Source organism: Bidens hawaiensis, unplaced genomic scaffold (genome assembly GCF_021521415.1).
Source record: "Bidens hawaiensis isolate Kalapana, Puna unplaced genomic scaffold, B.hawaiensis_p1.1 tig00024856_1, whole genome shotgun sequence".
Lineage (NCBI taxonomy): Eukaryota > Viridiplantae > Streptophyta > Magnoliopsida > Asterales > Asteraceae > Bidens > Bidens hawaiensis.
This window is the reverse complement of record NW_027493946.1, coordinates 101,765-115,954: the sequence shown is the minus strand read 5'-3', so window position 1 is coordinate 115,954 and position 14,190 is coordinate 101,765. Positions and strand designations below refer to the sequence as shown.

Sequence of the window (14,190 nt, the reverse complement as noted above, 5' to 3'; positions counted from 1 at the left end):
ATACATACCGGCACTCTGTGAGAGGCTACAAAGACAAATGGAAAGAGACTTGGACAAAGAGTGGGCTGAACGCGAAAAAGAGCGGGCTGAGCGCGAAAAAGAGCGGGTTGAACGCGAGAAGCTGCAAAAACAGGTTGAAGAAATTATGAAAAAACTTGCCGATAAGTAGTTTGTTGACTGTTTGGTATTTTGACATGTTAAACTTATGTTATTTTGTTTGGTATTTTGACCTGTTAAAACAAATGGTATTGTATTTTGTTTGGTCATTGTAAAAGAATCAATTAATTTAAATTGTGTTTTTGTTTTTCTGGAATTTTAGCCTTTTCTATTAGATTTTTAGAAGAAATAATTTAGTTTTTTTTTTTGTCACAAAAAAATATAATAAATTAAAAATTAAATTTTGTCGGAAATTCATCTGTAAAAATTAAACAAAAAAAAATTATAAAATAATTTTTTTGTCGGAAGTTGGTCTGTACATTTAAAATTGTCTTATATTTAATTAATATGATTTGTCGTAAAATCGTCGGAAATAAAATCAAATTAATTGTTCTTATGACTTAATTTTATGATTAATAAAATTATGTTTTGTGACTAGTTTCTCGCTAAATGGTTGGAATAATCTATGAATCTGGTCCTTGGTAGTTTGTCGCAAAGGTAGCGACAAACCACAATTGTCGACATATTGTGAGAAGATTTGTGGGAAATTACTCGGAAAAGTTTTTCCTAAGAGGTTTTTTCCGACAAACGCCTTTCATCGGTATTTTCTCGCTAATCATTGTTTCCAACAATTTACCCTTGAATTTTTTTGTCACAAAAGGTCCAGTTTTTTAGTAGTGTTTTAGACATTGGTTAGACAATATTTGTGTAGGTTTTTTTAGGGTAGCATATATGTGTAGGCAGGGTGATATAAATATCTGTGTGGGTATATATGTAGTTATTGCTGTATTTGAATTTTTTTTTTTTGAAATTGGTTAGTATATAGTTTGTTGGTGGTACTAAAAGATGGAGGAGTTTAGACGATGTGATATAGTATGTCATCATCATCGTACTCAGTATATCCCACCAATAGCAGAGCTATGGTAGGGTCTGAGAAGGGTAAGATGTAAACAGCCTTACATCTACCCCGTAGGAATAGCTCTGCTATTGGTGGGATATACTGAGTACGATGATGATGACATACTATATCACATCGTCTAAACTCCTCCATCTTTTAGTACCAACAACAAACTATATACTAACCAATTTCAAAAAAAAAATTCAAATACAGCAATAACTACATATATACCCACACAGATATTTACATCACCCTGCCTACACATATATGCTACCCTAAAAAAACCTACACAAATATTGTCTAACCAATGTCTAAAACACTACTAAAAAACTGGACCTTTTCTGACAAAAAAATTCCTGGGTAAATTGTTGGAAACAATGATTAGCGAGAAAATACCGATGAAAGGCGTTTGTCGGAAAAAACCTCTTAGGAAAAACTTTTCCGAGTAATTTCCCACAAATCTTCTCACAATATGTCGACAATTGTGGTTTGTCGCTACCTTTGCGACAAACTACCAAGGACCAGATTCATAGATTATTCCAACCATTTAGCGAGAAACTAGTCACAAAACATAGTTTTATTAATCATAAAATTAAGTCATAAGAACAATTAATTTGATTTTATTTCCAACGATTTTACGACAAATCATATTAATTAAATATAAGACAATTTTAAATGTACAGACCAACTTCCGATAAAAAAATTATTTTATAATTTTTTTTGTTTGATTTTTACAGATGAATTTCCGACAAAATTTAATTTTTAATTTATTATATTTTTTTGTGACAAAAAAAAAACTAAATTATTTCTTCAAAAAATCTAATAGAAAAGGCTAAAATTCCAGAAAAACAAAAACACAATTTAAATTAATTGATTCTTTTACAATGACCAAACAAAATACAATACCATTTGTTTTAACAGGTCAAAATACCAAACAAAATAACATAAGTTTAACATGTCAAAATACCAAACAGTCAACAAACTACTTATCGGCAAGTTTTTTCATAATTTCTTCAACCTGTTTTTGCAGCTTCTCGCGTTCAACCCGCTCTTTTTCGCGCTCAGCCCGCTCTTTTTCGCGTTCAGCCCACTCTTTGTCCAAGTCTCTTTCCATTTGTCTTTGTAGCCTCTCACAGAGTGCCGGTATGTATTCGGTTATGTATGTTGTGGAGGAACTTGGCTTATGGTGTAAGTTGATATTTTTATTGCATATGGAAGTTACGGGTTGTGTAGGTTAATTTATACAACATAATAATCTAATTCACATATATTTATCATATTCAGTGTTCTCGATATTAAACATAATATTTGAGACTTGGTACCATTTACTTTTAAGATTCATGGCAAAAATGCACTGTTAGGTAAATTTCACAATTTTAGTTTAAAATAAAAAAATTAAATAATAATGAATTGTTTTGTAACTTACTGTTAATAACTAATAGTTATTATAAATGAAAATTGGATATGTGACTAATATGCCCTTTTAATTAATAATTTAGAAAATAAAAATGAAATTATGTGATTGGTTGGAATGACTTCTCTCATTTCTCAAATTAAGACCACTTCTCTTTTGAACTTAAGCATATATATATATATATATATGTTAATTATATACACATTTAATATTTTTAATGGAGTTTGTGGAGTTTTGTTGTTGTGGAATAAAACGGGGTTTTTGAGAAAAGGTTATGATATGATATGGAGATGATGTGACGGTTTGTATGAGTTTATTGTTGTAGATGCTCTGATTAAGGCATATTGCATGACAGCAAACTCATCGGGGCAAGATACTATAACACGGAGAGAGCCGAACACAAAGGGCTGTCAGCACGAGACATCGATGGCGATGACACACACATTGCTTCCATCGTGGCTGCACGTGTGGTAAACAATGCAAGTTTGTTAGGTTATGCTAACAGAACAGCTAGAGGCGGTGTACCTTCGGCACGTATAGCCGTTTACAAGATGTGTTATCATGATGGGTGTGCATATTCTGATATTTTAGCGGCTTTTGACGATGCAATTGCCGACAAAGTTGATATTATTTCATTTTCGGCTAGAGAGTCTAACCCTCTAAACTATTTCGAAGATCCTATCGCTATTGGAGCTTTCCATTCTATGACTCGTTTAATAAAATTATTTCTTTTCACTACAAATAGTACTTTTGACCGTTTATTAGGGAGAGAGTTGGTGTTTCATGTGACTCAGGTTCGATTCCTGTTCTTATCATTTAGTTTCTGAGGTACAGGTGATTACGGAAGACTAGACGAGTATGTGGCTTTCACTAGCTGGATCCTTGAACGGGTTTTATCTCCCCGCATTGTCGGGCGAGTGACGTTAGCCCATTTGAAAATTTTATTGGCTGTTCCAAAAAAGAAGAGTTCACCCTTGCCTGTTAGTTAATTCTTGATCCTTTGAATGAAATTGATAGTCTTGACCCCTCACTTATCTGACTGAAAACAATAACCCGTTTATCAAATTATAACAAGTGTTCAGCAGCAGAATGTAGAATCGGTAGATTTAGGGTTCTTGTTCATCATTCTTGGTGTTCACAGGTATTGAATTTATGAAATGTTAGTATTTGGGCATATTATATAATAATTAGTATTAAGACTGAGGGGTGTAAACGAGCCGAGCCCGAGTCGTTTTGACTTAAAAGAGCTCCGGCTCGAGCTAGGCTTGTTTATTATTTGTTATATACTTTTTTTAATTATTTTGGAAAAAAAAAACCTTTAATGAGTCGAGCTCATGTGGTACCTTTAATGAGCTAAAGCTTGGCTCGAGCTCGGTTGTACAATGCATAACTAATACATAAAAGCCCAAAAGAGGAATAACATAAAAATACAGAAGGCTCGTTAAGGCTCAATAACTAAATTTGAGGCTCAGGCTTGGCTCGGCTCGGCCTTGAAGAAGTTCGGCTCGTTTCGAGCTTTTTATCAATTTGAGCTCGAGTAGCTTGACTCATTTGCACCCCTACTTATATCTGTATATATCTCTAGTATTTGTTCATATTATAACTGTATATATATGTAGTATTTGTGTATATTATAACCGTGCATGTCTGCAGTATTTGTGCATATTGTAATTGTGTATATATCTCTAGTATTTTTGTGTAGTATTTGTGCATTTTATAGCTGTATTTGTGTAGTATTTATATAAGTGGTATTTGTGCATATTATAGTAAATGTAAGATCTTTACATGTATTTTTCAGCTGTCTGTATAACAGAACAGTTAATGCATTAAGTTAAAAGATTTAAGAGTCATTTCTAAACAAGTATTCTATTTGCTTATTTGCCAAATATTCATGAGACTTCTTTTTGACATATCTCTGCTGTAAGATCAATAATCTAAAGTAATTAGGATCTGTTTATTTGATTAGAATTAGATAAACATTAGTATTTGAATAGATTTGAATTCATGAGGGGTGTAAACGAGCCGAGCCTGAGTCGTTTTGACTTACAAGAGCTCCAGATAATGGGTTGTTATTTCAAGTTCGGGCTCGGATCGATCTTGGCTCGTTTATTATTTATTATATATGTTTTTAATTATTTTGGAAAAAGCCTTTTAACAGAGTCTATGCTCAAGCTCGTGTGGTACCTTAAACGAGCTAAAGCTTGGCTCGAGCTCGGTTGTACAATGCGTAATTAATACATAGAAGCCTAAAAGATGAAAAACCTAAATACAGAAGGCTTGTTAAGGCTCGACGAGCTGAAACGAGCTTCCTATACAAGGCTCGACAACTAAAGTGGCTTTATTTGAGGCTCGGGCTCGAAAAAGCCCGGCTCGTTTCGAGCTTTTTATTGACCTGAGCTTGAGTAGCTCGACAAGTTTGCACCCCTATTTATAACTGTATATATCTGTAGTATTTGTCTTGTAAGTAGTATTAAGAATGAGGGGGCGTAAACGAGCCGAGCCCGAGTTATTTTGGCTTACGAGAGCCCGATTGGTGAGTTGTTTTTGCAAGCTTGGGCTTGGCTCGCTTATTATTTATTCTATACGTTTTTAATTATTTTGGAAAAAAACCTTTAACGAGTCTAAGCTCGGCTCGAGCTCGTGTGGTACCTTAAGTGAGCTAAAGCTTGGCTCGAGCTCGGGTGATAACTTAAACGAGCTAAAGCTTGACTCGAGCTCGGTTGTACAATTAATACATAGAAGCCCAAAAGAGGAAAAACTAAAAAATACACAAGGCTTGATGAGCCTAAACGGGCTTCCTATACAAGTCTCGAGCCCAGGCTCGATAACTAAATATGAGTCTCGGGCTCGAAAAAGTTCTGCTCGTTTTGAGCTTTTTATTGATCTGAGATTGAGTAGCTCGACTCGTTTGCACCACTAGTATAACTGTATATATCTGTAGTATTCAAGCTCGAAAAAGTTCTGCTCGTTTCGAGCTTTTTATCGATCTGAGATTGAGTAGGTCGGCTCGTTTGCACCCCTAATTATAACTGTATGTATTTGTAGTATTCGAGCTTGAAAAAGTTCTGCTCGTTTTGAGCTTTTTATCGATCTGAGATTGAGTAGCTCGACTCATTTGCACCCCCATTATAACTGTATATATCTGTACTATTTGTGCATATTATAACCGTATTTATCTTTAGTATTTGTGCATATTATAACCCTATATATATGTAGTATTTTGTGCATATTATAACCATATATATCTGTAGTATTTGTGCATATTGTAACTGTGTATATCTGCAGTATTTGTGCATATTATAACTGTTTATATCTGCAGTATTTGTGCATATTATAACCATATATATCTCTGGTATCGTGCATATTATAACCTTATATATCTGTAATATTTGTGCATATTGTAACTGTGTATATATCTCTAGTATTTATGCGTTTTATAACTGTTTTTATCTGTGGTATTTGTGCATATTACAGTAAATGTAAGATCTTTACATGTATTTTTCAGCTGTCATGGTGGAACTTTTTTAAACTGTATAACAGAACAGTTAATGCATTAAGTTAATATATTAACATTTATATCAGACATACATTAGCATTTGAATAGATTTGAATTCATGATGCATGTTTATAAATTGACTGTTTAAATTCTTCTTTCAGTTGACTCAATCATCAATGGCTGATTCACAGTACCTACCTGAACATATCATGCGGGAAATATTTCTTCGAATGCCTACAAAGCCCATTGTGCGGTTAACATGTTTATCAAAGCACTGGCATCGTGTGATTTCAGATCCTAAGTTTATGAAGTTGCGATCACGACGTATGCTCTTTCTCCCCAGTCTACCTTTTCATGCGATAGACAGTCGGGATCAGTCGATGTTCAAGCCGTCCCCTCCTCTAATTAACCGAGAAGATTATGAAGAGGTAACCATTGTTGGGTCATTCAACGGGATAGTCCTTGTAGTCCTTAAATATTGTAAAACGATCGTCGTCAGTTGCAGGCAGTATAATCGCCATATGATTTTATACAACCCGTTGTCGGGAGAGTTCAAGACGGTTCCCGATCCACCGTCGTTTCGTGCATATAACAATTATGTGTATGGATTTGGCTACGGTACAACCCGAGATGATTTAAAGATTGTTAGATTAAAAGACGATTCAATCCTCCATTTAAAATCTTATGAAGTTTTCAGTCTTAAAACTTGGTCGTGGAGCGCACCGTCACAGTTAACCGGGGACTATTGCTTTACAGGCAGCTATTCGGGTATGTTTGTGAACGGGTTTTTGTACTGGAATGCAAAGACAGAGACTCGTGGTGTTCCCGTGATCGTGGCTCTTGATTTGAAGAAGATGGTGTTTTCGGAGATAGAAATCCCGGACGATTACTGGTTGTATCGTTTGGGTACTTACAACGAACAGCTTTGCATGGTTTGCTCTCAGCTTGATGACGGATACGAGTTAAGGGTGATGAACGAGCACGAACATGACTTCGGGAAATCATGGTTAGTATGTTGGTTTGGGTCGTTGTTCACATTCGAAATTAATCACTCATTTTCTTTCGGGGCGTTGTGTATTTTGGATGACGGGAAACTGCTAAGGGGTATGTCTGCAAAAGAACTCGTTATCCATGACATGGTTAAAGACTCGTATAAGGAGGTGAATTCGTTGACGGGTTTTGGTCACAAAGGGAAGCTGCAATCTGTGGAATACGTCGAGAGTTTGATATCACCTTCGGATATATGCTCGGTTTGATGGTTTATTTCTTTTGAATTTGGTGGTTATGGTCAGCAAGACTGTTTTTAGTTATTAATAGTTTAGAGTTTAGAACTGGAGATTAAGAAACAACTAATTAAGTGTAATGCACTATATGCGTGTTAATTGTTAAGTCATGTTCTATCCCAAACATGCTCTTAATCTGGTTTTTAATTTTAGTAGTTTAAAGTATAATGCACTATATCATATGTATGTTAATTGTTAAGTCATGTAAGGCATCCTCTTAGGGTACACCATCCCGTGCTATTAGGGTAGTGAAAATCGGGTTGTAGTCATCGATTAGAATAGAAACTTTTAAACCGGGCGGATTTTGATGGATGCGTCAAAATGGACAATTTTTGTCTTTTTCCATGAAACTTTTAAACCGGGCGGAGTTTAAAGTATAATGCACTATATCATATGTATGTTAATTGTTAAGTCATGTAAGGCATCCTCTTAGGGTACACCATCCCGTGCTATTAGGGTAGTGAAAATCGGGTTGTAGTCATCGATTAGAATAGAAACTTTTAAACCGGGCGGATTTTGATGGATGCGTCAAAATGGACAATTTTTGTCTTTTTCCATGAAATTTGGCTATGGTTGACTTTTCGTAATAGTTGACTTTTACAAAACTTTTTGTTGGCCAAAAAGTCAAAGAAAAGTCAACAGAGAAAGGAAGTCAAATTGTATGTAAGTTAGTTGGAGACTTGGAGGAAAGAGTTTGGGTTGTTTTTAATAGAGTGGACTGGGCCGAGCGAATCTTGTTGGACATGGTTATGCTCACGGACCTCACGGTTCGGTATCGATTGTGTATAACATAATTTCTATGTTGAACTGGTAACTACGGTTTTATTAATAAACTACAACAAACCAGCCAGGGTGCCTACTTGGCTAGCCAAATCGATAGAAACGGTTCGGTTTCGGTAGTTAGTGTCCGTGTTTTACACGGAATCAAACCCTTTTCAATAGTTCAATATCAAGGGAAGTTCAGCAAAAGCGTAGGCTTAAAAATGCAAGTCAAGTCGTTTTACGTTTGAAGTCTCAAAGGGTTTACAAAGAAAACAAAATGCCAAAGAGGACGAAATATGTCAACTCAATAGTTAATACTCATTTTAATTGTTCAAATTCATAAAATCCGAATAAGAAAATTATCTTTTAATAAAATACATCAAGAGAATGCTTTTTCTTTTTATTTTCATTAATATCTTGATTGTTCGTTTACACGATCGGTTCCAAACCGCAAGCCGTAAGCTAAACCATGGAAACCCTATTTCAAACGGTAAACCAAGCTAAATTACTCATAACCCTGACCAACCGATTTAACTTGATTTGGATGGGTGAGTTAGTCGCAACTTTTTTTAATATCCCTCATTATTGGTTACAATTAAAAATAAGGGAATCTAAGTAGGCTTGTCATAGTGCAAACAAAACATAAATAAATAATTAAAACCTTGAACTTAAGCCAAAATGAGATACACAAAGAGTTGAATGTATAGGGGCAGTCAAGTTTAAACATAAACAATACCTAAAATGTTCCCCTATGTCATGTGAACCATCTTCATAAGTTGATGGAATAATAAGTTACATTTATATACAAAAAGGTGCCAAACCCACCCAATGTACAACTTGCCCACCAAATCTGATTCTATTCTTACTCATAGCTCTATAACAAACAATAATAATAAAAGGTCAAAGTGTTAACTTTGGACTTTGAGAGTAAGGACCTCTATATCAATAGATTCCTTCACCATTTCAACATTCTTTTGACAAAGACTTCCTTCTTCCTCACCATCATAGCTAGAGTGAACACTATATAAAACATATACAAGCACGATAACAACCGAAAAGAACCCAAAACGGACATAAGAAGGAGCATCGATGTTTCCCAACAAGAATATGTTGAGAAAGATTGAAACGCATGGTATCCATGGCACAAGCGGAACCCCCCAAAAATCAGGCTTTCTTGCTTGAGGAACCATGTGATTGAACAGTTTAACTAACCCCACTGCGATTATAGAGCACGAACCTAGCATGTAGCCCTTGGGTTTTCCAGGCGGTCCTAACCACCATAGTAGGGTGAATATGATGCAAGTGAATGAAAAGCTTAAGAGGAACGACAAAGTGGGCCATCGGCTCGTGGTACCCACTGATACGTATCTTCTGTAGATGACTGCATTAGAGACCATTAAAAATACAAAAAGCGTGCCAATGGAGACAAGGTTGAGGAGGACGTTTAGCTCAGTGAAAAGAGCTATCGCTGCTGTAAAAATTCCTAAAAATTATAATAAGATAGATTAGTTTTTTTTCTTATTATTATTACTTCTAGCATCATATATGAAAAGGAAAGAAGGTTAATATCATAATATCAATCATCAATCAAGTGTAATAGTAAGAAAAACAAATGAAAACACGTGACATAATTGTCTAAGTAGATCAAGAAGTCCTTCAAGAAGTTGACTTGTGATGAATAAAAGTTAAAGACAACAAAATAGTCAAAGTATAAAGTCAAGACTTCCAAAAAAATTTGAATTTAAATTAGTGGTCTTAAAAAATGAAAATTCACAAGACCCACATGATAGAGATAGGATAGGATTTGATTTGAGGATCACATTTACCAAAATCACAACTTTAGAACATGATTCTTAGAAGAAAAGTCTTCACGAGACTAGATTAGATTTGAAGCATATGCTTTGATAACAAGTTAATGATCATAATTCTTATTTCTTCCCGTCAATCTTTACTTCCTTTTCAAGATTCTTATCCTCCCATTTACAAATCACTAATTAAAAAACATAAATTTGTCACCAATCATAGAGATGTTCAACGAAACCGGTTCCTGGAACCGAACCGGTGGACCCGAACCGGACCCGAACCGGTTCCTACCCGTTTTTTGTAGGAACCGGACCCTATCTGATTCAACCCGATGATCCGTGACCGGTTCTTGCATTTCTGAGTGGGGGCGGGTAGGAACCGGAACCGGAACCGGTTCCTAACCGGTTCTAGCCGTTGGATCGAATATAGCCGTTGGAAATCGTTTTTTTTGGCCGTTTTTTGACCGTTGGGGTCAAAAATAGCCGTTGGATCGAACAGGAACCGGGTTAGGAACCGGTAAGAACCGGTTAGATAGGTTAGGGGTCCGAGGGTGGGAGAACCGGTTCGGTTCCCTAACCGGTTCGAGCCTGGAACCGGTTTAAAAGGGGGTTTTGAATATAGGAACCGGTTAGGAACCGGTTCCGGTTCCTAGTCCCAAACCGTTTTGAACATGCCTAACTAATCATATACCAAATTCATATTTAATTATTTTTCCTTGGGCATACAACTGTTAGGATTTTCTAGTAATCTATGTCCCATTAAACTATTATTCGCTTTACTATAGAATACTTTAATCTAAAATTTTAAATAGTAAAAACTAGAGGTGGGTTTAAACCCGGTTCTGAATATGTGGGTACAAACCAAATTTCAATAACCGGACCATCGGAACCAGTTTCATCTTTATCAGTTCAAAACTCGATAAAAACCCTACAAAACCTCGATTCCTACCTGACTTGGTTCTTGACTAAACCCAAAACCGGTTCATAAAAAATGCGGTTTGCCAACCTCCCATTTACAAATCACTAATTAAATAACATAAATTTTGTCAACAATCATATAACAAATTCTTATTTAATTAATTTTATTGGGCATTCAACTGTTAGGATTTTCTAAGTAATCTATGGCCATTGAATTATTATTATTATTATTATTTTATTTTATTTTATTTTTTTTTTTAATGTCTAAGCTTGCCTCCTACTATTTACAATAAACCGCCATTGTCAGGGATCGAACCCTGGACCTCTCACCCAAAGGCCTAAACCTTTACCATCCCACCAAAGTGGAGATGGCTATTATTATTATTTTATGCTTTGCTATAAAATACTTTTAAGTTAAAATTTAAAATAGTCATAACTAGAGGGTATAAAACTTGGTCCCGAATCCGACCCGGTGTACCTGACTAGCGGATCATCAACCAGGTTCAGTTTTTCAAATATAAACCGAACTGGGCCTACGACAATCGAAACCGGTTCCTATCCAGTTCCCGGTTCCTAAAAGGCGCGGTTTGCACACCTATAAAAATAATAATAATAATAATAATAATAATATATTATTATTATTATTATTATTCTATTGTGTTCCCAACAAGACTAGTACGAACAAGACTATTTGTCCCCCAATGGAAACGGTTCATATGGGACCGATTTCCCATACGGCCTAACTTTCTATAAAAAGCAATACTTTATATCAATATTTTATTTAATCATAATTTATTAAAAATATATTTCAATACGTATCATGTATATGTCATCCTTTTAAAAATACGATAGCAACAAATAAACCAAAAAAAACATTATAATGAAATTTCATTATCGACACATCGCTATCAAAATTAATATATTGTTTAAACTGATATAGAAAAATTACCTAAAAATACAGAGGCATTTACAGGCGTCGATGTTTTTGAGTGAACCTTGGCAAACCATGTCGGGACCACACCTGACCTCCCGATCACACAAATATACCGAGCCTGGCCCAACATCGCCACCAACAACGACGTTAGTATCCCAAAACTAGCCCCAGCTCCAATAACATTTGATACCCAGTTTAATCCGTCAGGTTTTTCATCAAACGCACGTGTGAATGGTGATTCTGGATTTATCTATAAAAGGAAACAAATCTTTTGTTACATAAATCATAAATTGAACTTGATGTTACATGTTAAAAACATAAAATTCATATCTGCTGACTTTGATATCTATCAGAAGCACGGTATAATTAAAATGAAAAATTATATAATAATAATTACTTGGAATATTTATATCCACTAAATGTCATTTATTTGACCTCTTTATTAAGAAAATAAAGTAAATAACTTAAAAAACATAGTCCAAGTAAAAGGGTTATAATAATATTAACAAAGTATTATACAATTTAAAAAAATATATAAATAATGTACCCAACAAAATTTAGTTGAGATAAGACAATGGTGCTTTTATAAGACGGTTAAAGCAAAATGTCTCTTTCAAGAAAGAAAAATAAAATAGTTTCTTGAAGGGTCTTTCTATAAATAGTTTCACAAAAGTACCACACAATAAGCATACAGTACAACTGAAAATAACACTTATTTATCCGGACTCAAAGCACAGGACCTTTTGGTAGTTAAAAGACCTTGTTTTTGTCATTAGTACACGAATTCAAATTAAAAAAAACTATTATTATGCATACCAAATCATATGGAAGAAGCATGGACATTGAAGCAGCCATCAAACAATACAAAATTGTTACAAGAATAACCGAACCCGAAACACCTATCGGTATATCGGTTATCGGGTTCTTAACCTCCTCGGCTAATGTCGAAACCGCGTCATACCCAATATAGCTTACATACACCAAAGCAGCCCCATTAAACACACCCGAAGCCCCGAACGGGAAAAACCCGCCCGGGTGACTAGGATTCGACGAATTCGTGAGGTTTTTCGTATCGCCTTTCCAAAACCCCATAATAATCACAAATAATATGAATAGAATGTGGACTCCGGTTAATATCATGTTTAGTACTGAGCTTTCTCTTGTGCTGTTGGAAATAAATAAAATAATAACTGATGTCAGAATTATTATTATTATTATTATTATTATTATTATAATTTATTTGTAAATCAACTTTATATTGAAACAGAATAAAAACTGACGACAAGTTGTGTCGCTAGTCTGACTTGTTATTATAACATTAACCTGTAGCAGATAATGAGAGTAAGGATTAATATAATGAGAACCGCAATGATGTCCAGTTGGTTGAACCCGTTGGGGAGAAATGAGACGGTTATTCGCCATTTTGCTTCGGCTGAGACCCCGATTGCGGTTCCTAGATACGTCGTGAAGCTTCGAGCCGCGGCTGCGTTCGATAACACGTAGTCGATTACGAGGTTTGCCCCGACTAAAAATGCCGTGAATTCACCTGAAAAAAAAAATAAATAAATAAATAAAAATAAAAGTTATGGTTATATTTACAAATGCGTCAGATAGAAATCTGCTTCAGTCTAATAAAACAAAAGTTAACAAAAGTCAACAGATTGTCTTGTCAAATATATTGTTCAAAATGGCTATTTTTGGTGATTTTTATTTAGTTATTATTATCGAGAAAATGCGAACGAACCGAAAGTGACGCGTATGTAGCTAAACGCCCCGCCCGCAACCGGCATGTGAACGGCGAATTCGGTGTAACAAAAGGCGGAAAGTAGCGCGCAAAGTCCCGCAATGGCATACGATAGAATAACTGCGGGACCCGCCTTATCGTGACTAGCGGTACCGCTAGTCACAAAAACGCCCGCCCCAACCATTCCGCCAATACCGAAACAAATTAAATCGTACCAACGGAGGTTTCTCCGCATATCGGTACCGGACCGAGACCGAATTTGCCCGGTCTCTTCGAACGTGGTTGAGACGCAACCCGCGCGTCGGCTGAGCCGACGCGGGAGGTCCGAAAGTGCAACTATGTATGATTTCAAGCTAGAGAAAGATGATCCATTGAGGTCCATAACCTTTTGGACTCTTTGGTGTTTGATGATGTATTTTTGAGTGAATATAAAGGGGTTTTTATAGAGTGAACATATGGCAAATGTTAGTGGTTAACGGAGAAACAAACGGCCGTTAAGTTTTTATTTTTAATTTTTACACTTTTGGTCCCTATAAAATTAATCTTTGTCAAATGGGTCCTTTTGTTTTACAATTAGATAAGCATTATGATTATACTTTTTTCATCATTTCTAAAAGGTTCAACTTTTGTAAGTTGATATAAACACCCACTAGTGTTTATGATTTCACGGAATCAACTAAGAAAATGGTTTGTGATTTGACTTGTCCTCAATGAGTTTAAATATCAGTATGGAAGAAATGACGATATTTGTTACAGAACTTTCGGAATTAAATTCTCTATCTA

The 14,190-nt window shown here is 35.3% G+C and overlaps 2 protein-coding genes across 2 annotated transcripts; one reads left to right on the top strand and one right to left on the bottom strand.

Moving 5' to 3' along the window:
- The first annotated feature begins 37 nt into the window (after positions 1–37).
- On the top strand, positions 38–7,220 carry LOC143570247 (F-box/kelch-repeat protein At3g06240-like). Its single transcript, XM_077055943.1, has 3 exons — positions 38–165; positions 2,824–3,262; positions 6,126–7,220. The coding sequence occupies exons 1-3, from the start codon at positions 38–40 to the stop codon at positions 7,218–7,220; spliced, it is 1,662 nt and encodes a 553-aa protein (XP_076912058.1).
- A 1,690-nt stretch (positions 7,221–8,910) lies between these two features.
- LOC143570238 (cationic amino acid transporter 6, chloroplastic-like) lies at positions 8,911–13,801 on the bottom strand. The gene is made up of 5 exons (XM_077055936.1): positions 13,408–13,801; positions 12,987–13,209; positions 12,480–12,828; positions 11,679–11,913; positions 8,911–9,492 (listed from the first exon to the last, which is right to left on the bottom strand). Exons 1-5 carry the CDS (start codon positions 13,787–13,789, stop codon positions 8,918–8,920), a joined length of 1,764 nt encoding a protein of 587 aa, XP_076912051.1. The 5' UTR covers positions 13,790–13,801; the 3' UTR covers positions 8,911–8,917.
- Positions 13,802–14,190: the final 389 nt, after the last annotated feature.

Coding starts and splice junctions, on each gene's coding strand:
- LOC143570247 (XM_077055943.1), top strand. CDS start 38: ATGGAAAGAGACTTGGACAAAGAGTGGGCTGAACGCGAAAAAGAGCGG. Junction 166..2,823: donor ATGAAAAAACTTGCCGATAA/GTAGTTTGTTGA, acceptor ATTGCATGACAG/CAAACTCATCGGGGCAAGAT. Junction 3,263..6,125: donor TGGTGTTTCATGTGACTCAG/GTTCGATTCCTG, acceptor TTCTTCTTTCAG/TTGACTCAATCATCAATGGC.
- LOC143570238 (XM_077055936.1), bottom strand. CDS start 13,789: ATGGACCTCAATGGATCATCTTTCTCTAGCTTGAAATCATACATAGTT. Junction 13,210..13,407: donor CTACATACGCGTCACTTTCG/GTTCGTTCGCAT, acceptor TTTTTTTTTCAG/GTGAATTCACGGCATTTTTA. Junction 9,493..11,678: donor AAATGCCTCTGTATTTTTAG/GTAATTTTTCTA, acceptor TATAATTTTTAG/GAATTTTTACAGCAGCGATA.